Source organism: Mobula birostris, chromosome 2 (assembly GCF_030028105.1).
Source record: "Mobula birostris isolate sMobBir1 chromosome 2, sMobBir1.hap1, whole genome shotgun sequence".
Lineage (NCBI taxonomy): Eukaryota > Metazoa > Chordata > Chondrichthyes > Myliobatiformes > Myliobatidae > Mobula > Mobula birostris.
Window position 1 is genome coordinate 53,348,567 of NC_092371.1, and position 27,079 is coordinate 53,375,645.

The 27,079-nt window shown below is 37.8% G+C and overlaps 1 protein-coding gene across 2 annotated transcripts; it reads left to right on the top strand.

Moving 5' to 3' along the window:
- Nucleotides 1-153: 153 nt before the first annotated feature.
- Nucleotides 154-27,079, top strand: LOC140186677 (glucose-induced degradation protein 8 homolog). Of its 2 annotated transcripts, XM_072241138.1 has the most exons (6): nt 154-230; nt 3,068-3,284; nt 13,344-13,462; nt 14,002-14,198; nt 16,113-16,310; nt 26,248-27,079. In XM_072241138.1, the coding sequence occupies exons 2-6, from the start codon at nt 3,268-3,270 to the stop codon at nt 26,419-26,421; spliced, it is 705 nt and encodes a 234-aa protein (XP_072097239.1). In that variant the 5' UTR covers nt 154-230; nt 3,068-3,267; the 3' UTR covers nt 26,422-27,079. The 2 variants fall into 2 exon arrangements, with proteins under 2 accessions (XP_072097239.1, XP_072097249.1); XM_072241148.1 differs by lacking the exon at nt 3,068-3,284.

The window sequence follows — 27,079 nt, forward strand, 5'->3', positions numbered from 1 at the left end:
GGAGGTCTGTAATTTATGAGAGCCGGGAAGGAAGGATGATTGACAGCCTAATTCACCAACCGTAACACAAACGGACGAGAAGGTTGGTCGGTACGTACAGGAGTCCACCAATCAGATGGTAGGTAAGCTCGGTTGAATCGTAATTAGTTCAACCAAACTTTTGTGAACGGAAAGATCGCGAGCTTTCCAGGTGTTAGGTCTGGGTACTAACAAAATCTTTCACATTTGAGGTATGTTCTTTTAGTTTAAAGCTTGGTTATAGGCGGAAAATATCAACCAAACTAGGACACTGTGTAGGAATGAAATTTACGAAAATTTGAGTGTTTCGCGATTTTGTTTTTTTTTGCCGTAATATATTTGTTTATAAGGGCAAGAACGAATAGGCCTCGGCAACGCATTATAAAAATACTCAAGTCCTTTCACTTGTGTTTTTATTATTTGGACAAATAAAAAAAAAACTGGTAATTTAATCATATTGCGGGTTACTTATAAACTCGTTGTAAGAAGCCACCAGCTTTTATGAAGCAGAAAATGTCTGTTTTTGAATACATTTATGTTTTCTAGGGGTCATGATTCCTACTGTTTGTGGTAGTTTGTTGAAACAACACTAGACCTGTGTCATTCATCAAGTGAAAACATTTACGTATCATGTTAAAAAATTGTAGTTTCCGTATTCTGAAGTTCTTGATCTGTTCAATTTGGGAAAACGATGTTTTTTTAAACAGTAACTTTATGGAACTTAGTGATGCTTATAGTTCGCGTACATGAGTAATATAGGAGTGTAAAAATTGTAGGTGGAAGCGAGAAAATTAGCGGTATTTAGAAATAAGTGAGCATAATGCTGTTATAGGCGTGTTAACATTTTGTCCAGGCTGCTTTGTTAGCGATATCCTATGTACTCTGTGAATTTTATTTGTTTCGCTTTATTGCAAAGGATGTAAAAATAGTGTCAAAGTGAAACGAATTCAAGAAAATATGTGAAATAGCAAAAGGGAAAAGACTGGGGTCAATGAAGAGTGTATTTATGTACTGTTCAGTCAGCAGATTGCTTTGATGGGGATGACGATCTTGCTGTTAGTGCATGGGTTACTTGTAGAACTTTTCAGTTTTGTTTTCTGGGAAATGGGTATCACAGACAATTCACACAAAATGCTGGTGGAACGTAACAGGCCAGACAGCATCCATAGGAAAAGCAAAGTCGAGTTTCGGGCCAAGACTCTGTGTGTGTTGCTTGAATTTCCAGCATCTGCAGATTTCCTCGTGTTTGCGGTTTTAAATCACAGATAATCGCTGGTATTCGTTACTCACCTCTTTTGGCTCTTGAGAAGATTCAGATTGGCTCCTGAGTCCTGGCAAACACTCATTATTTGTGTGTATAGTGACTAGGACTCTTTCATTTCATGGTCAAGGGAAAGCTATGAATGGAATTTAAAATAGATGCTAATGATATTAAAGAAGATAATATAGATTGATGTGAACATAGGAGATAATTGTTAGTAGAATAGCAAATATTTTTTAAGGGTGCAGAATCTAGGCAATGTGGTTTCTGTTAGAAAACACCCAACAATAAAGAACGGAATTAATTGAACAGAATAGATTTTATCAGGACAAAGGCCCCAATGGGGAAGATAAATATATATGTTACAGTGGCTTTGATGTAGTGATTTGGAAGTGGTAATATGTAGTTTAAACTTGTCTGGCAAAGAGAACATTTTTTAGAGAAGGCTCAATTTTCACGAGGATTAGGATAATTTGATTGGTACCGCTCAGAAAGATAATAAAATTCTTGTAATCAGAATAGATTTCTGCAGCCAACTTACTAAATTTGTTTGAGTCTGACTTAATTGCCTGGAGACACAAGAGGCTGCAGATGCTCGAATCTGGAAGGCGAAGCAAGATGCTGAAGGAACTCAGTGGATGAGGCAGCATCTGTGGAAAGGAATGGGCAGTTGATATTCCCGACCTGAAATGTCATCTGTCCATTTTCCTCCATGGATGTTGCCTGACCCAAAATTCCAACAGCAGCATTTTTAATTTATTGGTTAACTGCTGGTAAAAATTGTTTTAATAGTAATGGTGATACCACTGCAATTGAGTTCAATGCAACTTTAAAAGGAAGAAGAGTGAAACAGTTGCTGAGATTCTGGATTTGGATAAAAAGATTATTCCTGTTTTGAGTTAAGATAGCCGTAGTGCAAATCTGCTCATGGGTAATGTGACAAACAACCGATAGGAACTGTTCAAAAAGGTATTTGAACAAGCCAGTTTATGCTTTTAAGCAGCATCTGATCTAAATGCCAAAAGACATCAAGGTTGACCAAAACTAAAACTAATGAGAAAGGCAGGAGTAGCATCGAAATTAATGCTGAATGAAAGGTAAGTTGATGGGCTTGTATGAGAGAGAAAAGTTTGCAAAGGTATTGGGAAATAAAGAGGGAGAATGGATCTAATGGGATTGTTTCTTTTGGAGCTAGCGTAGACCTAATTGCTTAAATGCTGGGAGATATATATAAAAATAAGATGCAGGAAAAGAAGCCTGTGATGCTGAAAGCAGCAAATATGTTTCTCATTATACTAAGTAAAGTGGTAGGAGCTTGTGGGCAGTTTGTTTTAGATGTTTATTTTTTGTCTTTTGTCAGTAGAGAAGAGCAAATTATGTATTTCTAAACATGCATTTTCCAAAAAAAAGTTGCAGAAATTTTTTGTATTTTCTTAAAGAAAGTAACATATTAAGTAATAAACCACTTTTCAAATAAAAACTTGATTATAGGTATATAGCCTAGATAACAAACAAGTGCAAATGATCTGTTACATGCTCAAGGAGATCTGTTTTTTTAATATGAGAATGATGTAATGGTCTTTTGGAGGTCACCTGATGTGAGTTTCCCGCCGATGTGAGGTCACGTGGTGACATGTGCCCCGTGACTATATAAGGGTCGACCCAGGTGACACAGTTAGTTTTTGAGTTTGTAGATTTCCAGGTAGAACATGCTGTGCCTCCGTTTCTGTTGCGTTTGTTTTTGTGACGCAGTTTCATTTTTAAAATGGTTGTACGTTCTGTTGAAAGATTCCATATTACTTGGACTGGAAATTTGTGGCTGGAAGTGCCAATTCACTCAATATCGACAGTTTTGAAGGGAGAGTGAAGAATTCATCGAAGTGAAGGATCGAGAGAAGTCGGCATCGTTTGGCAGTTTAATAAAGAATCGACCTTATTGAGTCTTCGTTGGAGAGAACCTGCATCGAGATAACTCTTGCAAAAGCTCAATGAGTTCAGCAAAAAGGTGCTCTCTCTCTCTCTCTCTCTCTCTCTCTCTCTCTCTCAAGGAATTTAAGGTCAGTTGATTTAAACTGTTTATTTTCGGCATCGGGAATCCTGTGGACAGAACCAGCAGTAAAGGTGCGTCTGTGAAGAAATCTTTCTCCAGAGAAGTCTCTCCCAATTGAATGTGTAAAACTGTTGGACTTTCAAAGTTATTGCTTTAAGAACTATATCTGACTGTATCGCTTTAAGAACTGTTTTCGCATTTAACGCTTTGAGAACCAGAGCCAAGAGCGGAGTTGGTGAACGGCTGCATATCCGTTAACTTCCGGTTAAAGTTTTCCTTTGTTTTTTTTTCCCTTATCGTTTATCCGTGTTTAATAAATGTTTGATTGTCTTTATATAGCCTGTCTCGATTAATATTCATTGTTGCCGGTTACGTAACAGATCAGTAACATCAAGAGTTGGATGAGCTAAGCTGATTAACTGAAACAGAATCAGGTGTAGAAGGAATCAAACTGGGCAAAAAATATTGAAGCTAAAAGGTGAAGGTGTGGCAGATGTGACAGTTCAACCTTCAAATCACCCATTTTTACACCATGGCAAGAGTAAGCATAGCAACAAGACACAAAGTGGTCATCCTGCATCGGTAAGATCTCTCCCAAATGGAAGTTTTGCAGCAGACAGGAGTTTCAAGGTGTGCTGTTCAAGCTCTTCTGAAGAAGCACAAAATAGGCAAGTTTGAATACCAGAAACGCAGTGGTTGACCACAGAAGCAGAGTGTAACAGATGAGAGATACATCAAACTGATTTCCCTTCCAAATTGAAAGAAGTCCAGCACCGTTATCAGATCTGAACTCTCAGAGCCCAAGTATACCGCTCTATGTTCTGGAGAAATCTTGTCAGAAGTGGTCTTCATGGAGGAGTTGCTGCCAAAAAGCCATTCCTCTGACGAGGAAACAAAGCCAAGAGATTCATCTACCCACAAAAACACAAGTGCTGGGGTGCTGAACGATGGCAGGAACTGCTCTGGACTGACAAGTCAAAGTTTTAATTGTTTTGCTCATTCAGGAGGCAGTTTATTTGTAGAAAAGCTGGAGGGTGCTACATGGATGAGCAGCCTGCAGTGAAGCACAGTGAAGATTCCTTGCAGGTTTGGGCTTGCATTTCTGCAAATCAAGTTGACGATCTGGTCAGAAATAGATTTAATGGAATCCTCATTGCTGAGAAGTCCAAGATTTTTATCCATCATGCGATACCATCAAGGAGGTGTCTATCAGTCTCAGCTTCATTCTGCAGCAGGACAATGACCCCAAATACACGGCTAAGGTCATAAACAGCTATCTTCTGTGAAAAGAAGAACAAGGAGTTCTGCAACAGATGGTATGGTCTTCACAAAGCCCTGATCACAACATCATCGGGGCTGTCTGGGATTACCTGGCAAGACAGAAGCAAGCGAGACAGCCAAAGCCTGCAGAAGAACTGTGGCAAGTTCTCCAAGATGCTTTGAGCAACCTATCAGTCAACTTTCTGATAAAACTGCACAACATTGTACCTCAGGGACTTGATGCAGTTTTAAAGGCAAAAAGGGTGGTCACACCAAATATTGATTTTAATTTCATTTTTAGTTTACTGCTCTTTATAGTATTTTTTTGATATTTAGAAACATAACATTTCAATATTTTTGAAAGCATCTTTTCTTTACAATTTATTTACATGTGCATAAGACTTCTGCACAGTGTTTGTGTGGGTATGTAGAAGAGAATAGCATGTCAGACTTAAGGAAACTAATACTTGAATGAGTGCCAGTGGTTCGTTAAGCTAAATATAAGTAAAGGATGACATCCCTAAGACTGGATGTTTGATTCCCATGCATGTTCTCTAAAGGACAGAGGTGAATACATTCAAGGTGTCTTTTCCAGAGATTTAGCCAAAACTTGTTTGAAGAATTTAGGTCTTTTCTGAAACCGTAAGTTCTAGATTGATGCAGCCAAAGCCAGACACTCATTTAAAAACCATTGGAGCCGAAAGAAATGACTTTACTTTATCGCTTAATATTTCAGAACACTTCAATATATTTAAATACTGCTTTGCAGCTTCATTAAGAGGTGATGTTTCACTACATCTCCTGACTTTTTAATCAGTTAGCCGATCTACTAATGTGAAAATTGTTTTCCATTATTTCCTTTTGGACTGTTGGGCTTTCAGATGTTGCTATGAGTTAGCTAATTTGAGGCAAAAGTTTTAAGATTTAAAAAGAGAAAATTTATTTATTTTACTGATATCTAGGCGGGGTATTTTTTTTAAAGTAGGCTTAGGATAGAGATGGTCAGATACTGTATTTTAAGATCAGGTATTTTGTTACATAAAACAATAAAACTGGTTATCAAGTTTTAAATATATGAACATGTATATTTTTTAACTTGGCTTTCTGTTGTAAAATTTGCTACCACTGAGACATTATTGCTGAATAGTTCTCGTAAGTCAGAAACTAAAAAAACAAACAGTATAAGACATAGAACTCGAGTACATGATCTTTGACACCTGATTAAGTATCACATTTTATTTTATAAGACACAAGATTTTGAATTACTACATTAAAAAAGAAAAGGTGGAACTGACTGAACAAAACTAAGATGACTTGCAACCAAAATGAATGTGTTTTTAGATTTGAAAATTATATTATTAATCCAGTTATATGTAATAATTTTAGCTGTGAGATAGCCTATTAAGCAGCTCCATAGTATCTAAGGTAAGTATAAATGTGTGTACAATCTGGTTGTATTAGCAACACCTACAGCTTGAAAAATAATTTTTTTAACAAAAATCTGAATTACCTGCACACTTTCCCTAGTTTAAATATGAGTTTATAGTTGCCTGAAATGTATTTTGGAAATGTGTCGCCACCCACAGCACTAATCTGCTAATTAAATTTGCCAGTGACAGTACATTGATTAGGCTAATCTCAAACAATAATGGCCTACAGGGAGGAAGTCATGCAGACACGAGGAAATCTGCAGATGCTGGAATTTCAAGCAACACACATAAAAGTTGATGGTGAACGCAGCAGGCCAGGCAGCATCTCTAGGAAGAGGTACAGTCGACGTTTCGGGCCAAGACCCTTCGTCAGGACTACCTGAAAGAAGAGCTAGTAAGAGATTTGAGAGGGGGAGGGGGAGATCCGAAATGATAGGAGAAGACGGAGGGGGAGGGATGGAGCCAAGAGCTGGACAGTTGATTGGCAAAAGGGATATGAGAGGATCATGGGACAGTAGGCCTAGGGAGAAAGAAAAGGGGGAGGGGGGAGCCCAGAGGATGGGCAAAGGATATAGTGAGAGGGTGCAGAGGGAGAAAAAGGAGAGAGAGAAAAAAAGAATGTGTGTATGTTAATGGATGGGGTACGAAGGGAAGCATAAGAAGTCATCTCTCTTGACACAGTGGTGTCAAGAAAATGACCTCTCCCTCAATGTCGCAAAAACAAAGGAGCTCATCATCATAGCTTGTCACACCAGACAGCCAGCCACTCTAGTGTTGTTTGGTTGATTGAACATTGATTTCTCTAACTTCCATTAATGTCCCACCTCCCCTTTGTACCCCATCTGTTATTTTATTTTTTTCTCTCTCTCTCCTTTTTCTCCCTCTGTCTGTCTCACTATACTCCTTGCCCATCCTCTGTGCTTCCCCCCTCCCCCTTTCTTTCTCCCTAGGCCTCCCCACTGACCCATGATCCTCTCATATCCCTTTTGCCATTCAACTTTCCAGCTCTTAGCTCCATCCCTTCCCCCTCCTGTCTTCTCCTATCATTTTGGATCTCCCCCTCCCCCTCCCACTTTCAAATCTCTTACTATCCCTTCTTTCAGTTAGTCCTGACGAAGGGTCTCAGCCCGAAATGTCGACTGTACCTCTTCCTAGAGATGCTGCCTGGCCTGCTGCGTTCACCAGCAATTTTTATGTGTGTTGCTTGAAATTCCAGCATCTGCAGATTTCCTCGTTTGCGTTGTTTGGTTGATGTTCAGCAGGTCAGTGTCAAAGGAGCTGGTTGTGGATTACAAGAGGAATGGAGACGGGCTAACTTCTATTGGCATCAATGGATCTGGGGTTGAGAGGGTAAACAGCTTTAAGTTCCTCGGCATCCACATCACCGAGAACCTCACATAGTATGTATACACCAGCTGTGTGGTGAAAAAGGCACAACAGCGCCTCTTTCCCCTCAGACTGTTGAGCAAGTTTGGTATGGGCCCCCAAATCCTCAGAACTTTCTACAGGGGCACAATTGAGAGCATCCTGACTGGCTGCATCACTGCCTGGTATAGGAACTGTACCTCCCTTAGTCGCAGGATTCTGCAGAGTGGTGCAGACAACCCAGCACATCTGTGGTTGTGAACTTCCCATGATTCAGAACATTTACAGAGACGGGTGTAGAAAAAGGGCCTGAAGGATTATTGGGGACCAAAGTCACCCAAACCACAATCTTATTCCAGCTGCTACTATCCGGGAAATGGTACTGCAGCATAGCCAGGATCAACAGGCTGCGGAACAGCTTCTTCCACCAGGCCATCAGACTGATTAACTTGCACTGATTTGAGTGTATTTCTATGTTATATTGACTGTTCTATTTATTATAAATTATTATAAATTACTATGGTTGCACCTTTAGATGGAGATGTAACATAAAGAGTTTTACTCCTCGTGTATATGAAGAATGTAAGAAATAAAGTCAAATCAATTCAGTTCAATAGAAGCACAGTTTGATCCATTAAATATCTCAAACCTGTCCCCTGAGATTTCACTAGAATAGTGTTTCTGACCTCTCTTTGAATCTCAAATGCTTTCATTTAAATATCAGGTTTCTTTTTTTGCACCCCTCAATGAGCAATAACCTTGATCTAACACTGAGAGTGTACACATTTGCCTGGGGTGTAGATATGCTGGCATCTTGTGCAGATTAACCATCAATTCTTACTAACCAACTTGATTGAATTCTACTTATGTAGGTGTTGGTTAGAATTGAAGATTAATGCTAGAAAAAATCAGGTATATCCAAAATAATTAAGGTAGGCATTATATTGACTCTTAAAATAATCAGTAGCAGAGAGTTGTGTAAGTTGTGTCTTGATGCAGTTTACTTGGATTTTTTTGTTATTCCCTTAAGATCTAATAATATTGGTAGTGGCATGAGTAGTCTGTGCTGAACTAGAATTTTCTCAAAAAATAGTTCTGTTAAAATAACTGTTCAGGTGATCTCTGCATTACAGCAGTTGGGTAATGGAAATTTGTTCTCAGAATTTGTGTCATATTTTTAAACCTTCTACTTGATAAATATACAGGTGATTTCCCCCATCCCCTTTAATATGAGGGTTACCTATACATTACAAAATTGAACCATTGTAGATATTTAATGTGTTTATTTTTACTATACCTAGAATAAATTGGTGAAATAATACCAGTACTTTTGATTAATACATTAATGTAGAAAACATGTTGATGTAAATTTTTCTTCAATTGTGCTTTTTGTTGATTTTGAATGTAATACAGGTATTATAGCGAGCATTTTAAGTAAGTTAAAAGTTCTGTCATTTAATATTGGAATTAATTCCAATATACGCATGTGAGAACTTGGTACAGTAATACAAAATTTATTTATTTGCCTATTTAACTGATTTTGTGGTGCTTTGAATCTGTGTTGAATAAAGATGGTACTGACTGTAAACGTCATCATGCCGCATATTGTGTTACATTTACTAGTTGGCATGATCAATTCTTTTCAACCATATACATAAGCAGTAATTAAGTAGACTGTTAACTATTTGGCAGAATGCCACAGCACCATAAATTTCAAATACATGCCAAGAGATTGCTTGGCTGGTGGTTCCAAATGGCTTTATACATAGCCTGAATAAGCTGCTCTCCCTGTGGCTTTGATGGAGACGAGCATGTTTGCTGAGGAGGTCAGAAAAGTGCTGCAGTGGTTATTCTTGGGGTTAATCATGTCCAGCTGTGTAACACAGGATCTGCATTTTGCTCTTGGGGTGTATATATTGAAACAAACATCAATTGCTTGGAAGATTGTCAACTCAGTGAAGGACCTACATTGTGCTCAAACTTGGTTGTCCACAGTTGAATATCAGAGGTTGGCACATTCTAAATCAAGTCAAGTTTATTGTCAATTAACTATATACATGTGTACTACCAAACAAGGCGTTTCTCCAGACCAGGGTGTAAAGCACTAGTACACATAACACACAATAAATTAAGAAAGTCAGAATTAAATCTACAAATAAATTACACATAAAGTAAAGTGCAAAAATTAAACATTGTAGGATACAGTGCAAATTATCTGGTGATACTTGGAATGTGATGTGGCAGGAAGTTCAGAAGCCTAATGGCCTGAGAGAAGACTTTATGTATTTGGGTTTCCCATCTGATGGTAAAATGTCAGAGGATACTGGGTGGAAGAGTGCGCAGTGCTCCTGATAATGTCCCTGATGGATCCAGATCTATGTACTTGGGAACATACAGAAAATTGAGGCTGCCACAAAGCATCTGTGGGTAAAGGCTATAATGTATTGCTGTCCTGTTGTATACCGAGGAGCTGGAACGCGTGTTTCTTTTTTTTAGTGTTAAAATGTGTTCATTTCTTGGCACTATGTATCTTTAATATGACAGCATTGTGTAGGGAAAAAAGTTGAAATTTGCTTGCATTTTATAAAAAGATCCAAGGTGTTCGTATATTTTTTCATTCCTATCAAAAAAAAAGTTATGGATGAGTGAATTTAAAGGATTAGACCCTTCAGATTTAATGTTGTTGCAAACAATTAATTTGCCCAACATTGGTTGATGTGGCATCTTCTCGCTACATCATAAAGAGTTAGAAATAAACTTTCTCTAAGTTAAAAGAATCTCATGTATCACCAAGCACAGTGACAGCTTCTGTCCTGCTTGTATAAGACTATTGAACAGTCCCCTAGAATGTCTCTTGATCCCTCGTACCTTATTGTCTGCCTGCATTGCACTTTGTAACACTTTACATCCTGTTATTATTTGTTTCACTTAAATGTGCAATGTAATAAGATGATCAGTATGGATGACGTGCAAAACAGTTTCTCATTGTTCCTCAGTACATGTGACAATAATAAACCAATTTACCATAATGAAGGTACTTCTCGTATATTTTGTGAAGGCATTGTTGAATGCCCCTGAACTGCTGCAGCCTGTTGTGATGGTTCCCCTGTGGTGCTTTTAGGCTACGTCCACACTAGACTGGATAATTTTGAAAACGCCGGTTTCGTGTAAAAATGATAGGCGTCCACACCAGGCATTTTTGAAAATGCCTCCATCCACATTAAAATGAATATTTGGGCGAATCTCCTACCGGGCATGCGCAGGACACACAGAAAACAAGCGAAGAGGAAACTGTATACTTGGTGCACGTTTGTCCAATTACAGACTTGAAAAAAATTAAAAGGAAATTGCCAAACGAAAGACTTGGTGCACGCTTGTCCAGAAACATTTCCTACAGCCATACTCTCTTCACCGATGAAAGGGACGACAGCTAGAACTAAATGCAATAAGGCTTGTTACTGGGCAAAAGTGAAATTTGCTGTTACCTCATTTGTTTGCCTTTACTTTTGCTATGTCTTTGTATTATTTTGTTGTATTTAACGTGCAATAAAATGAGTTACTGGGCAAAAGTGACAATTGCATCTATTGAATGTTTGCACGAGCAATACATTAATAAAGCACCTTGTTAAATGTATAAAGCATGTCTGCATCAGTATTATCTTGTATTTCTATACAATGTTACATTAGAATGTTACATAAGACCATAAGACAAAGGAGCAGAAGTAGGCCATTTGGCCCATCGAGTCTGCTCCGCCATTTTATCATGAGCTGATCCATTCTCCTATTTAGTCCCACTCCCCCGCCTTCTCACCATAACCTTTGATGCCCTGGCTACTCAGATACCTATCAATCTCTGCCTTAAATACACCCAATGACTTGGCCTCCACTGCTGCCCGTGGCAACAAATTCCATAGATTCACCACCCTCTGACTAAAAAAATTTCTTCGCAATTCTGTTCTGAATGGGCGCCCTTCAAATCCTTAAGTGATGCCCTCTCGTACTAGACTCCCCCATCATGGGAAACAACTTTGCCACATCCACTCTGTCCATGCCTTTTAACATTCGAAATGTTTCTATGAGGTCTCCCCTCATTCTTCTAAACTCCAAGGAATACAGTCCAATACACATCTATTGTCAGATATTGTTGTTGTAGTGTTGGAGGTTGTGTTCAACAAAACAATGAAATGCCGCGCTGCCGCCACCATTTGTTCCGGCACGTCATAACAACTTTTTAAAAATTAGCTGGTTACCCAGTATACACTACAACGGCCAACCGGCGTTTTCAGATTTAAACATTCTGGAGAGTGTTTTAGTAAAGCTCCGTTTTTGGGGGAGGAAAACGCCGTTTCAGTGTGGATGGAAGGTCAAAATGAAGAGTAAAAGCTTCGGTTACAGATTTATCCAGTCTAGTGTGGACGTAGCCTTAGTTGAGACTGCTCTGATTTTGAAGCAACAATGCAGTAGTTTTACCAAGTTAAGATGATGCGTGACATTGGAAATGAACTTGCAACGCAACTGTTGCTATTTCCATGAATCTGTTGTTCTGGTCTGGAAGTGCAGGTTGGAAAAGGCTATGGGGGGGGGCGGAAATTGGCATATTGCGTACGTTTCATTTCTGGAATACTTTGCGACTCTGCTTTATTGCAATCCATATTGAATCAGTTCTGGTGTCCTGGCTTGAGCTGGAATTTTTAGCCATCCATGATATATTAGTTATCTATTTAATTTTGATTGTGTCACTTAACATGATGAAGTGTGTCTGTAGTGCAAATGGGGGCCTTAGTCTTCAAAAGGATTGCACACCATTCATGTTATAAAAGGTGCACCCATGACAGATTGGCTTAGTGAATTCTAATGGAATTTTCATCTTTGGTTCTCTTCACTATATACCATAGGCCACAGTATGGTAGCTCTTCCTGTCAGGATCCTCAGTAGTGTGCTGTCAATGGATTGTAAGTGATTGAACACAGCTGAAGGAGACAACTGGGTATCAAACAGCTGGACATTTTCTACCTGATATTTGTCTTGGTGAACAGACAATTTATTTGCGCTAATAAACATTACTTCTATGTATATAGTTTGATATAATTTTCACATGTATTACAGGAATTACTTTATTGTCACCAAACAATTGATACTAGAGCATACAATCATCACAGTGATATTTGATTCTGCGCTTCGCGCTTCCTGGAGTACAAATCGATAGTAAATAGTAAAAATTTAAATTATAAATCATAAATAGAAAATAGAAAAGGGAAAGTAAAGTAGTGCAAAAAACTGAGAGGCAGGTCCAGTTATTTGGAGGGTACAGCCCAGATCCGGGTCAGGATCCATTCAGCAGCCTTATCGCAGTTGGAAAGAAGCTGTTCCTAAATCTGGCTGTATGAATTAGTGTGCATGCATGAAGAGGAATTATCTTGTAGACTTTTTACACTAAATTAACTTTTCAAAGCTTGAGCATATGAAGTAAATCTTTTGGATCTACTGATTTGTATTGGTCTTATCATTGTTACATATACCAGGATACCTTAAAAAGCTTTGTGTGCAATCCAGACAGATTATGCCATACATAAGACTATAAAATATGGGAGCAGAATTAGGCCATTTGGCCCTTGGTATCTGCTCTGTCATCCCATGCTTTTCTCTTGCCTTCTCCTCAATACCTTTGATAGCCTTACTCATTAAATCAACATAAAGCAAAGACAATTTATTTACTGAACTTAAATTTATATTTTGCATTTTGTTTTATTTTTTGTGAATGACCTATTCTAACTTAATATAAACAATTTTTTTTCCTTATAGTGTTACTAAACTATAAATACTCTCAAATTTCACTTTTTTTTTAAACTCAAAAATAAATATTGTCTATAATGAAAGTATATCACCTCTATTTTCCACTTGGGTATTTATTTCAATTTGACATTCTTTATTGATTCATTATGTTCCCTGTGTGTTTCAGAATGAGTTATACAGAAAAGCCTGATGAAATTACTAAAGATGAATGGATGGAAAAGCTCAATAATTTACATATACAAAGAGCTGACATGAATCGGCTCATCATGAATTATTTAGTTACTGGTAAGAACATTTAATGTTTGCATGTGGTTTTGAAAAAGCATGCTCTGTTACTTTATCAAAAAATAGCTCATCTAAAGAGGATATTAATTTTCTGAATATAGTGATTAGGCAGTAATTTGGAGCAGCTACAATTTTTATGTTGAAGGGGATTTTTTAAACATAAAAATGAACGATACTTCAAGCAAAAAATAAAACATGATACAAATATTTTTTGGAATTGTTCCAAGTAGGAGTGCAAATGCTTTTTTTTTTTAACCTTAAAAAAAAACAGCAGCCGGGAAATAGAGCTAGATGAGTTTCAAACAAGCACACTTCCTCTGCATACCAGTACCTAGTACAAGATGTGTACTGCATAGTTTTGATACCAACAGATGCCATAAAATGTGGAAGTAATCATAATGATTGTAGCATAACTTAAAATTATAATTGGAGCAAAAGCTGCTTCTGTTTATGCTCCATTAAAGATATTGACATCTGTGACAAAAGGTCATATGAAACTTAATACGACTTTCTTTTGTTTATGCATACTTTTGTTTTAGAAGGATTTAAGGAAGCAGCTGAAAAATTTAGAGTGGAATCTGGAATAGAGCCTAGTGTTGACTTGGACACTCTTGATGAACGTATTAAAATTCGTGAGGTGATACTGAATGGACAGATTCAAGAGGCCATTGCATTAATCAACAGTCTCCATCCTGAGCTGCTGGACACAAATCGTTATCTCTATTTCCACTTGCAGGTAAGGAAGTCATCCAAGTTTACAAAATGTACTTGCTAATTTTGTAAATAAAAGGCAATGTGAAAAACTCGGCATATTTTGCGTGAAAATTGTAATTGGCGTTTGAACTATTGTTTGAAACATGCATCTACAATTTATTTTATGCATTTTAAAATAAGTCATGTTTGTTACTTGATCTCATTGAGTAAAGTGTAAAGATGAGGATTAGGCTGGTAAGATTATAGTTTAATCTGAACAGTAATAGGCCTTTTTGCATCTTGAATCTGACACATGCCCATTAACAAGAAGGGTAAAGCAGCAATAAAGTTAGGCATTTCTTTTTTGGCTTGTCTGCTGAATGAACAAGAAGCAATTTTTATACTGTAACTAGTCAAAAAGTAGGAAAGGCATTTGGGCAGTGGAAAGTTCTGTGTGAGCTAATGATAGTGTTGGTAAATATAGGCTCCCTTTTTTATTGTAATGTAGCACTAGGTTGCAATAATGTCTGATAATTCACATACAGAAAATTATCTGTCCTTTCAAAAAATATTGCATTATTGTTTTGTTTGAGTGGGTAGAGGATTCAGTTCTGGGATTGTCCTGTAGCAGTTGTAATGACCTGGTTCACATCTTTACTGTTATGCTGTAGGTATTTTATTTAGCAGCTCTGTAAGAGCAGTTGTTCTGCTTTCAGCTTGTTTGGGTTATTGTTGAAGATAAGGGATGATGTGGAATGTGTGCCATCCAATTAGGATGTTTTCTTGGTGAGGGACAATAAGGTTGGTCTTGGGCTTTTGTTCGGTGGGAGATGGAGAGAGAAGATGCTGGGGGAAACCACTCGTGGCATATGATCTGTTGGGAGACCTGTTTGTTCGGAAGGTGGTGTGTGTTTTCACGTTGACCGAGGGCCTAGCGCGTGAGTGACAGAGAAGTTCAAGATGAGCTCCAGCTTGTGCTCATTTGACTTTAATTAGAATGGACCCTTTTTGTTGTTCTTTACTAATCCTTAAGATACATAAATATAATTCCTTTAATGGTGTGCAGTGTACTGTCCGTTATTTCATGGCACTAATTTGTATCAGGGTAGCAAATTACACAGCATCCACACAAACCGGGGTTTGGGGTGGGATGCACAGTCTCAAACTCATGAGTTCGGCGGGACTTGAGAGTGTCTTCCCTAGACTTACACAGCCAAGGAAGTCAGGGTATTCCACAGTATTCTCTGCTAACTAAGCACCTGTCTAGACTTTAGTTCATAATTAGTTTTACTTATAAGGTCATTGATTGCATGAGAAATGAGAGCAAACTGAGCTAAAACATGGCACTTGACTTGAATGAACTCAATAAACAATTAGTTATCTCCTGAATAAAGGAGTTATAAGTGTTGGGGAAATTAAAGTTTAAAGCATAATAATAGTTTATTTCAATGTCAAATCATGTACTGATAAAGATGGAAAGTTACAACAGATATTCAGAGAGGAAAATGTAGGAGGTCACTAATTAAAAATTATCAGAATGAGACTCCATATATAAGAAAATTCCTAATCAGTGCCAAGGAGATTGATGGTCATGAATGATTAGGTGTTAAATGCTCTATTACTGACTTGCTGAATATACGTACTTTTGGTATCTACTATGGAAATGTTTGAGTTTCAAGACTGAATATCAGGCATTACTGAAATTCATTGATCAGCAATTCAGCACAAGCAATTGTTGGATGTGCATGTTTATCTGTGTGCCCCATTTTTGTCAAATGTGTTTTTATCATTTATTAGCTTTAAAATAAATAAACTATTTCTGACCCATTGCATGAATCAAATCTTGTTATTGGCTTTCTGTCATATTTTTAAAGGGAGTAATGAAAGTGGAAAGCAACTGTTGTAGTATTTATTGTAATAATAATTAAGATAATGCTAGTAAATCTGGATTTTGCAGCAACAGCATTTGATTGAGCTGATTCGCCAACGTGAAACTGAGGCAGCTCTGGAGTTTGCTCAAACTCAGCTTGCTGAGCAAGGTGAGGAGAGTCGGGAATGTCTTACTGAGATGGAACGTACATTGGCCCTATTAGCTTTTGATAATCCAGAAGAATCACCATTTGGGGATCTGCTTAATATGATGCAGAGGCAAAAGGTAACTTTTTCAATATTTGATAATTAGATGTTTTGAGTAAAAGTTTGCTTAACCAATGGCACTTTGAGCAAATAACTATCAAAGCACACAAAAGTTATTAATTTCCTTTCTTTTTACATTCTGTGGTTAAATTTTTTCCTGTAAAGTTACTCCTGTGCATTGAATAAAGAAAATAATAGAAACATAGAAAACCTACAGCACGATACAGGCCCTTCAGCCCACAAAGCAGTGCTGAACATGTCCTTACCTTAGAAATTACCTAGGGTTACCAATAGCCCTCTATTTTTCTGAGCTCCTTGTACCTGTCCAGGAGTCTCTTAAAAGACCCTATTGTATCCGCCTCCACCACCATCGCCGGCAGCCCATTCCATGCACTCATCACTCTCTGTGTAAAATCTTACCCCTGACATCTCCTCTGTAGCTACTTCCAAACACCTTAAAACTGTGCCCTCTTGTGCTAGCCATTTCAGCCCTGGGAAAAAGTCTCTTGACTATTCACACGACCAATGCCTCTCATCATCTTATACACCTCTATCAGGTCACCTATCACCCTCTGTCGCTCCAAGGAAAAAAGGCCGAGTTCACTCAACCTATTCTCATAAGGCATGCTCCCCAATCCAGGCAACATCCTTGTAAATCTCCTGTGCACCCTTTATATGGTTTCCACATCCTTCCTATAGTGAGGCGACCAGAACTGAGCACAGTACTCTAAGTGGGGTCTGACCAGGGTCCTGTATAGATGCAACAAAGTAAATAATTATCTGCATGCCAATATGAAGCATTAATAGTCATACCATTGCTGGAATATGTTCAAGAAGTTCAAATTAAATTTATTATCAAAATACATATGTCACCATATACAACCCTGAGATTGGTAATTGCCAGCAAGTTTTGCGGTCTCTGTGCCAGCCGTAAAGTTTCTGGTCAAGCTCTGCCATATAGTCCAGTGACTGAGCAGGAGCTGTTGAAATTCCTTGGCATATGCCTGTTATTAGACCTAGCTCAGGATGTGCATGTCTATTTACTTAAATGGGGGTTGTTAAGGCACTGATAGAAAAAAAAGAGAAAAGCAAGATAGCTTACTTTATTTCAATAATAGAAATATTGTCTAACACTTTTAATCATTTATGTTTAACTGTTCTAAATTATTCTGAGTATAGACGAGTGGGGAAGTTGAAGGTGGTGCCATTCTGGCTGTCAGAGGTGGAATTTGTTCTGTCCTACCCATGTGATTCAGTAACATTTTCATGGGGCTCACTAGCATTCAGTCCCTCTGCATAATCTAGACCTGTGAATTGACCTTCTGGATCTGGAAAAGATAATCCTTGATTGAAAAGAAAGGCAGGAATACAAGCAAAAGGACTGTTCATTTAGCTGATAAAAAATCTATTGCAGGTAGATTGAGAATAAAGCGAAGATTCAGAGAGGGCTGAGAGTTTTTAGTAGTACTGGGTGCAATTCTTACAAAAGCATTTAAAAAAAAGAAAAAATAATAATGATTCTGCCTACTATTTTTCCTAGTTGCAAAGCTGCTAGTGGGACCTAGGAGAGCCCTAGTTCTTTAAAAGAAGCAGGTTGAGACATCTCCAGGTGCTTACTAGCGTTGGAGTGTGCATTTTTTTTTAATGGAGTGTCAGCAAGTGGAACTTTCAAATGGTTGAGAACTACAGCTCTAACTATTGTGACCAATCAAAAAGTATCCAGTTCCAGTACACTTAAAAGGCTGTGATTATCTAATCCCATTTCCTCTAATGGATTCTCACACTTCTGATCGCATTTGTTTCTTGTCTACTAGCTATAATGACAGGCCCTGGGAAACTATGATTCAGAATTGGATATTGAATTTCTGAACCATAACTGGGGAATTTAAATTTAGGTACTTAACAAAATATAGAATCTTGCCTTTAATCATAACTATGAACCTATTGGGTTATAGCAAAAAATGATTTAATGTTTTTTCTGTCATCCTTGTCCACCTTGATGCCTTATAACTGTTTTCTGAAATTATCCAGCAAGTTATGCATTTCAGAGGTCAGTTTGGAGTGGAGAGTGGACAATAAATGTTGACATTGCCAGTAATGTTGAATCCTAATATATAACATAAAATAAATACAGTGTATTTAATTTCCTTTTGTCTCAACAAATCTTGTTCATTCAGACCTGAATATTACTGTTGCTCTTTTGACTGTCTTAATATTATTGCTATAATTTCTTACTGCCAATACATTTTCACAATGTGTTAACATTTCCAAACAATTTAAGTCCTGTTTCCCAATTTCTAGCTATAATGTGTTAGCTTAATGATTTTTCCATCTTGCACTATTTCTTTAAAGTTTCTGTATTAGCCTTGTACAATTTCCTGAAGTGTTGTTCTTTAGCCAATCAAATGACACTCCTGTTCAGAAATAATAAATGTGAACTTACCAATGGGTTTGTCTTGCGCAGGTAATGAGTTTAATATTTGTTAATTCTTATATCTTAGTATAAATTGTTACTATTTATTCACAAATCTCAGACTTGCCTGTTTATATGTTTGTATTGATTAAATTATTTAAACCTCTGATCACCTGCAGATGTTCACAGTTCCTAACTTCATTGTTCTGATGCAATAATTATTCATCAGTTGGTAACTTGGGATTTGCACAATTTGATAACAATGTGGATTTCAAGCTTTATTTGTACTCCCATCCCCCAAAAGATACAAGCATTGGTGATATATAAGATTAAATGTATGCCATCCCCTGCTCCTATTACTGGCAAGAGAGCCTGCAATCAAGTGATACAGATTTTAAATACTTTACAAAAGTGAGGGTTTTTTTTTAATTCAGTAAGCTATTGTGAACTGAAATACATTGACTGAAAGGATCATAGAAGCAAATTCATTACTAGGATGGAGAGGGGATTTGTATACTAAAAGGAAACGTTTTGGCCTGATAGCAAAAGAAGAGTGTGTGTCCAATATATAGCTCTTTCAGAGAACTAGTACATTTGGAATGGGGTAGCTACATTAAATGGTCTTTTTCCTTGCCATATCACTCATTAATTTTATGAGCTGTGTTATCAGAGGCAGAGAAATTGTATTCAATTTCCTTTTTTTCCACTGTATTAGTGAATTGATAAGTTGTTTTAGAACATAGAAAAGTACAACACAGTTGAAGCTATATAGATATGAAATCCTATCCTATGATCAATCTAACTTTTCTCTCCTAACCCATAATCTGCCATTTTCTAACATTCATGTGCCTATCTAAAAGTCGCTTAAACATCCCTATCAGCCTCTACCACGAGCCCTGGCAGTGAGTTGCAGTCACACACCACTCTGTCATCACTCTGAAACTTATCATCACTCATCTTAAATGCTTGTCCTCTAGTATTTGGCATTACTGCCTTGAGAAAAAGGTGCTAGCCGCTCACTCTATCTGTGCCCCTCGTTATAATTTTATACACCTCTAAAATTCCTGGTGAACATTGAAGCATTGTATTCATTAAGGATCTCCCCAACCTCCTGTGCCTCCAGGGACATGTTTCGCACTGTACCCTTGCATGGTCCTATCCACAATCTAGTTATCCTCTTGTTCTTCACTAAGTTCCTTCTTAAACTCTTTTCTACATATGTGAAAATTCTTATGTGACATCTGATTTTTGCTGCTTCCTCTTGACTAAGTGTTTTATCTCTTTAGTCAACTGTGGTTCCTTCACCCTACCATTCTTTCCCTATCTCACTGAGACAAACCTAACCAGACTCTGTGCAGATGGCCCTTGAACTATGTCCACATTTGTGAGAACATCTGTTCCCATTTTATGCTCCCAAGTTCTTGCCTCATACCATCTTAATTAACCCTCCCTAATTAAATACTTTCCCTTATCATCTGCTCCTATCCTTGTCCAAAGCTATGTTTTTTAATTAATGTTTTATTTATTACAAACAAAAATCAAAAAAAATACAGCACATCCACAAAAACTACAACCATAACAAAATCAAATTAAATATTGAGCAGCAAAAGGGTGAAAACTATAAAGGGAAAAGTACACAGCAGAGGTGCACAGCACCAAAAAACCTGAGTCCTCACCCCGTAAGAAAGTCCAATACAGGGCCCCATATCCTTTCAAAGATGTCCCTTCTGTCCTCATTACATAGTCTCAGTCTCTCGAAATGTAAAATATTTGCTAGATTTCTCAGCCACAGAGTCCATTTTCCACATTTGCAGGATTAACTTCTTAGCAATCACCATTCCAAATAATACAGCCATTTTTTCGTACATATTCGCTGAAGATAGGGAACTTGTTGCTCCAAGGATGGCTATGAGCGGGTCTAGTTCCCACTGCTTCCCAAAAGCCTCAGAGAAACAGTGAAAAATACTTTTCCAGTATGTATAAAGCTTACAACATGACCAGAATGAATGTGACAAGTTACTGTTCACAGATTTACATCTATTACAAACTGGTGAAACATCAGGGTAGAAACTGTGCAACTTTTCTTTGGAATAATGGAGTCTATGTATTGTTTTAAACTGTTTAAGTCTGTGTCTGACGTTGACCAAGCAATCATGTATACTCTTTAACCACTTACCTCAGACCTCCTCTGTTAGTTCTATACCCAATTCATCCACCCATGCCTGTTTAAAACCTGCAGTATTCACCCGAGCTCCATTATATAGGATCTGATAAAAATAGGATACCGCACTACGAGTAACAGGATCAAATTTATTTATTGCCTCCAGGGATTCATGTTTGTCTTAAACCTCGAAGTTAGGTATATATTTCCTAACATAATCTCGAATTTGTAAATATCTTAAAAAAAACTAGATGCAGGGATATTGTAAACTGCTTGTAACTGCGCTAATGAGGCAAAGTTTCCATTAATATACAGGTCACCTACACTACAGATGCCTCTCTGTTTCCACGTAGAAAAAACAGTATCATTCAGGCCTGGCAAAAGGGAATGATTGTCACAAATTGGAGTGTCAATATAAGTTTTTGGGGCCTTAATGTGCAGTTGGATCTGCTTCCAAATTCTTATAGTGCTGCTGACCACGAAGCTGTTACTAAAATGTGACTTATTAACTGCAGTGGGGCTATTAAGGACAGCTGGTAAGGAAGTCTTCTTACAAAGCATTCGCTCTATGACTAACCCTGCTGGGCACGGGTCTGAGGTAGAGGGTGGCCCTTTTTTCCACCATGCATGAATGGATAGGTGGGCAGCCCAGTAATACATTTTGACATTTGGTAGGGCAAAACCACCTGCTTCCTTGGGCTTTGACAAGTGTTTTTTAGTAATTCTAATGGCTTTATAATTCCAAATGATTATAATAATTGAATCCAATTGCTTAAAATTTGACATGAATAAAACATGGAATTGACTGGAAAAGATGAAGAAATCGTGGCAGTACAATCAACTTGATTGCAGTAACCCTCCCCACCAAAGAAATTGGAAGGTTTTCCAAAAGTCAATATTGCGTTTAACCTGCTCAACTTTGTTTTGCCAATTCACTTACAAAAGGTCATCTGGGTTTTTTTGTAATAGTCACACCGAGATAGGAAAATTATCATAAGTTATTTTAAAGAGAATGGACTGTAAATATGCTGTATTAACGACTGCAGTGACTGGCATTAGTTCACTCTTATCCCAATTAATAGAGAAACCTGAGAAACTACCAAAATTATTAATTAGAGTCAGAAGGGTGGGTATTGATGTTTGTGGGCTGGAGATGTATAAAAGGACATCGTCAGTGTATAACAAAAGGTGATGTTTATGTTCATGCATATCAATGGGAGATATCAAAGGGTCCTGTCTGATGCTAACAGCCAATGGATCAATGATAACTGCAAACAAAAATGGAGAAAGGGGGCAGCCTTGACGAATCCCACGATGAATTGCAAAAGCGGAGGAAGTATTCTGATTAGTGATAATAGAAGCAGATGGGTGTGAATAACTTATCTCAATCCATTTAATGAAAGATGGTCCAAATCCAAATTTCTTAAGTGCAATTCCACTTGGTCAAACGCACGTTACGCATCTAATGAAATGACTACAGCCTTTTCTGCATGTTTTGTATGTAAAATATTGAAGAGACGATGCAAATTAAAATACATATGTCTACCTGGTGTAAAACCAGTTTGATCTGGACGAATAATAGAACAAATGCATTCTTTTAGCCTATTGGCCAGAACTTTCCCAAGAATTTTAGTTTCAATGAGCAGCAGCAAAATGGGGCGATATGATGAAACCACTTCAGGATCACGGCCTGGTTTTGGAATCAGAGAAACATTGGCTTTACATAAAGTGGGTGGCAATCTGGAAGCTATTCTAGAGCGATTCAACATTCATAAGAGCAGAGGTGACAATTTTGGACCAAATACTTTGAAGAATTCCATGCTAAAACCATCCGGACCTGCTGCCTTATTATTGGGGAGGGACGAGATGACTACCTTGATCTCATCTAGGCTTATATCAGCATCAAGTGTATTTACTGAATCTGTTGACAGCGTGGGCAGATTCAGAAAATCAAAAAATGCTTCCATAGCTTCAACGTCAGGACAGCCTTGTGATTGGTAAATATTAGCATAGAGCTCCGCAAAACACTTAATAATTTTTTCTGGGTCTGTTAATAAGAAGCCATCTTTCGCCTTTATACGATGAATGGCCCTGGAGGCCTGCATCTGTCTTAACTGACGAGCTAATAACTTATGGGGCTTTTCACCAAGCTCAAAATACCTCTGTCTGACTTGTGTCAGTAGATTTGAAACACTATTGGACATTACAGAATTATACTCATACCGTAAGGCAGTAATCTTATTAAGTAATTCTGCTTCCTGGTTTATTTTGTAAGAAGCTTCTAGATTTGCCAACTGATCATCTACTTCAGTTAACCTTTTCTTGAATCTTTTTTTCTGCTATCTCATATGCTATTATGCAACCTTTAGTAACCGCCTTCATGGCCTCCCAAAGAGTGGAATCATCAACACTGCCCACATTGGTGCTTAAGTATATAGATCTATCTTATCTGAAAGATAAGAGCAAAAATCCTTATCCTTTAGCAAAACATTATTTAAACGCCAACTATATTCACCTCTTTTGTGGTTTAATTTGAGTATAAAGGAGACAGGAGTATGATATAAGTATATTATGGTAAGTGCAACCGACTACTGACAAGACCAATTTCGAATCTAACAGAAAATAATCAATCCTAGAGTAGGATTTATGTACTGCGGAGAAATATGAAAAATCCTTTGTGGGATTAAGAAGCCTCCAAATATCCACTATGTTATACGATTGCATGAGATTATTAAGTGTTACACTATTTTTAAATGAACAAACTTGGGGACGTTGTCTATCTAGGAGGGAGTTTAAGATGCAGTTAAAGTCTGCACCTACAATTATGTTAGAGTCAGACAGATTAGGCATGGCCTTAAAGAGGTACAGAAAAAAAATTGGATCATCAAAGTTGGGCCCGTACACATTCACTAGTGTCAATGGTATAGAATTTAATATTCCACTTACTACTACATGTCTGCCCCTCAGATCAGCGATAGTTTGTGTGTGAATAAACGGTATGGTTTTTTTTTTATTAGGATTGCAACACTTCTAGTTTTAGTACTAAAATTCGACTGGTAGACCTGAGATGCCCAGGAGGGACAAAGCACTTTCGCTGTTGTTTTCTTAATATGCGTTTCTTGGAGGAAACAAATATCAGCTTTGAGTGTATGAAGATGTGCATACACCTTCTCTCTCTTCAGTGGACTATTCATCCCCCGTACATTCCAGCTGACAAGTTTAGTCTCACTAGTGCTGTGCATGTGCAAATTAGATGTCATATCTACTGCTTAACAAAAAAAATGCTATATGGTTGTGGCATAACACAAACTGTAACTCGAACAAATAGATGTGCTGTAGCAACCCCTTGAGAAACACAAAAAACTCTCCCAAAAATAGAAACACACCAGGAGTAGTACTTCCATACCCCTAACCTAGAGTCAAAGCTATATCCAAGAACCAACACGTGGCCCGAAATAGCGAGCTAACTACCCATTACTCACTAAACACGGGAGAAACGCCTCTTCACAAGTACACTATGAAATATAAAAATAAACAATAACAATCAGTCCTCACCAACATCTTAGTGTGAGCTTATTTTTCAGTTCCTTATGCACTGAACATAACAAACAGTCTCCAGATGAAGCCGCTATCAATCAACAACGAATCCAGTAACCCAGTGTTAATTCGTTTTTAGGTTAATACAGTGTCTGAATGCCAATCTTTAACTTCTCGGCTCAGGAACTCCTCTGCTACGGCTGTGGTGCTGAACGTACTGGTGGTATTGTTAAGTGTAACCACAAACCTTGCTGGATACCGGAATCCACACCTAATTTTCCTGGCTTGGCATTTCTCTTAATGTGCTGAAAATCCTGACATTTCCTCATGGTAGCCGAGGTTAAATCTGGGTTAATGAACACTGGACGCTCATATAGCAGTGGAGCTCGCTCTCTATCTGGACAACTGTAGCACCAGCTCTTTAACCTGGTAGTGGTGTAGCCTTGCAATAATAGCACTTGGCCTATCATTTTTAGCTGGTGCTAGGCTCCGGTGGGCATGGTCCACTTCAATCGGCTGGTGGAAATGTTCTTCCCCCAGCAACTTCAGAAGCAACGTGGCTACAAATTCCATTGGCTTATTGTTCTCGGCTTTCTCCTGAACCCCGATAAGGCGAATGTTTTGACGGCAAGACGGAGCTTCAAGGTCATTCACCTTAGCCTGTAGCTGCGTGTTTTGGGATATTAGGCTATCAAGCTGCTGTTCCAACTCTTCGATTCGCCTCTCATATGATTCAGCGGTATCCTTCATTAAAGAAACATGCTTACTGACTTCGGTTAGAGCCGCTGTTAGGTTCATGATTGACTTATTATGCTCTACATGTCTCCTGTCTACCAAACTGTACAGCTTGTTTACTGCCATGAGGACTTCATCAATGGTAGTTGGGACCGGGGCACTGGCAGCATTAGCTTTAGCTCCTCCTGGGCCTACTAGCTTCGCAGAACCCTCGCCAGAATCATTTTCTCCTGCACCATTGTTTCTTCCCTTTACCTGGCTTCGTCATTTCGTTCAGCCTGTTGCAGCTCACTTCAGTCACTTAAGAAAATAAGAATTATCTACTATTTGAGTGAGGCAAAAGGTGAAGGTAGGCGCAGCTCCCGGGACACATGTCTACTCCATACCAAGACCCCATGTAACCCCCCCCCCCAGTCCATAGCTATGCTAATGATAAGGGAATTGTGACCTCTATCTCCAAAACCCTCAACCATGGAGAAGTTCGACACTTGACCACTTTGATTGCCTAGTACCAGCTCCAGTATTCTTCTCCTCGAGTCAGCTCATCCATATACTCTGTCAGGAATCCTCCTTGAACATACTTAACAAATTCTACTCCATCTAAAGCTTTTGTTCTAATTTTTTTAAGTAATTTTGAATTTCAGAGTTTTGTTCTTTGTTATTAGTATTCTGAACAGTCCATGAACTCTATCTCATCATTCCTTTTTGCACTGTTTGTTTTGTAATTTATAGTAATTTTACAGCTTTACACTCTACTGCTGGCGCAAAACAAAATTCACATCATGTAACATAGTGATAATAAACATAATTTTGATTCTTACAATTATTAATAAATCTTTGGTATTGTGTATTTATTTTGTTAAAATAGTATTCTACTGGCTGTGGCTAAACTTATCTGGAGCCAGTTATGGATGTATTTTTTGGTTGTGTTATTGCTCATTTAGTACTTGTACCAGTGTGAAGCTAAATAATTTATTTAATTCTTGGTTCAGTCTGTCATTCTATGGTCTGCTCATTTTGTGAGAATCCACAAATTATGTCAACACACTCATGATTTCTAAATATAAAAGCTATGGTGAAGTGTAAAAGCTGGAGTCCTTTTTTTTTTAGGTTTGGAGTGAAGTGAATCAGGCTGTTTTGGATTATGAGAACCGTGAATCAACACCCAAGTTAGCCAAACTGCTAAAGCTTCTATTATGGGCACAGAATGAACTGGACCACAAGAAAGTTAAGTATCCTAAGATGACAGACCTCAGTAAGGGAACAATTGAGGAACCCAAATAAAGGCTGTATGAAGGGAATGAACAGGATTCTGGATTGTCTTCCTGTGCGTTAACTGCTTACAGTGTTTCAGAAAGGACTGTGATAAATTCACTAATAAATGACAGAACGTGTGAATAAAACTCTATGGTTAAGAATAATCACATTTAAGGCTGGGATGAAGTCCAAAACATTACCAACGCAGTACATCAGAGAACACCATCAAATGGTTGCTGAAGGCTCAACGGATTGCAAGATTCACCCCAGTCCTAAATTCATTTTTATGGTAACTTATAACTTTACCAACTTGGCATGTTGGACTGAAACTACAAATTACTTGGTATTTACTTTTGGCTGTTGTACAGTTTCTATTTGCAATTTTTGTTTCATATGCTGATGTTTCTTAACTGTATGTTTATATATTTTCAGAACAATTTTACTAGACATCTGATTTTTTTCTCTAATTAGTCATCTTATAGCTGAGATTAATCTTGTACTTAATTTTTAATGAATATCATCCAAAATGTTACTATTAATATGGTATCCTACTGACTGCTGTTAAACTTATCTGGAACCAGTTATGGATGCAGTATGGATACTAGGAATGTAATTATTAGAAATGGTTATTCATCTTTCTTTTGTCAGCCTCATTAAAATGTTCCCTTGTCAAGGAAAAAGTTCA

Bases quoted from the DNA above. Each gene is read 5' to 3' on its own strand.
- LOC140186677 (XM_072241138.1), top strand. The intron at 14,199-16,112 runs GTAAGGAAGTCA...TGGATTTTGCAG, and splicing joins ATCTCTATTTCCACTTGCAG to CAACAGCATTTGATTGAGCT. The intron at 16,311-26,247 runs GTAACTTTTTCA...TTTTTTTTTTAG, and splicing joins ATATGATGCAGAGGCAAAAG to GTTTGGAGTGAAGTGAATCA.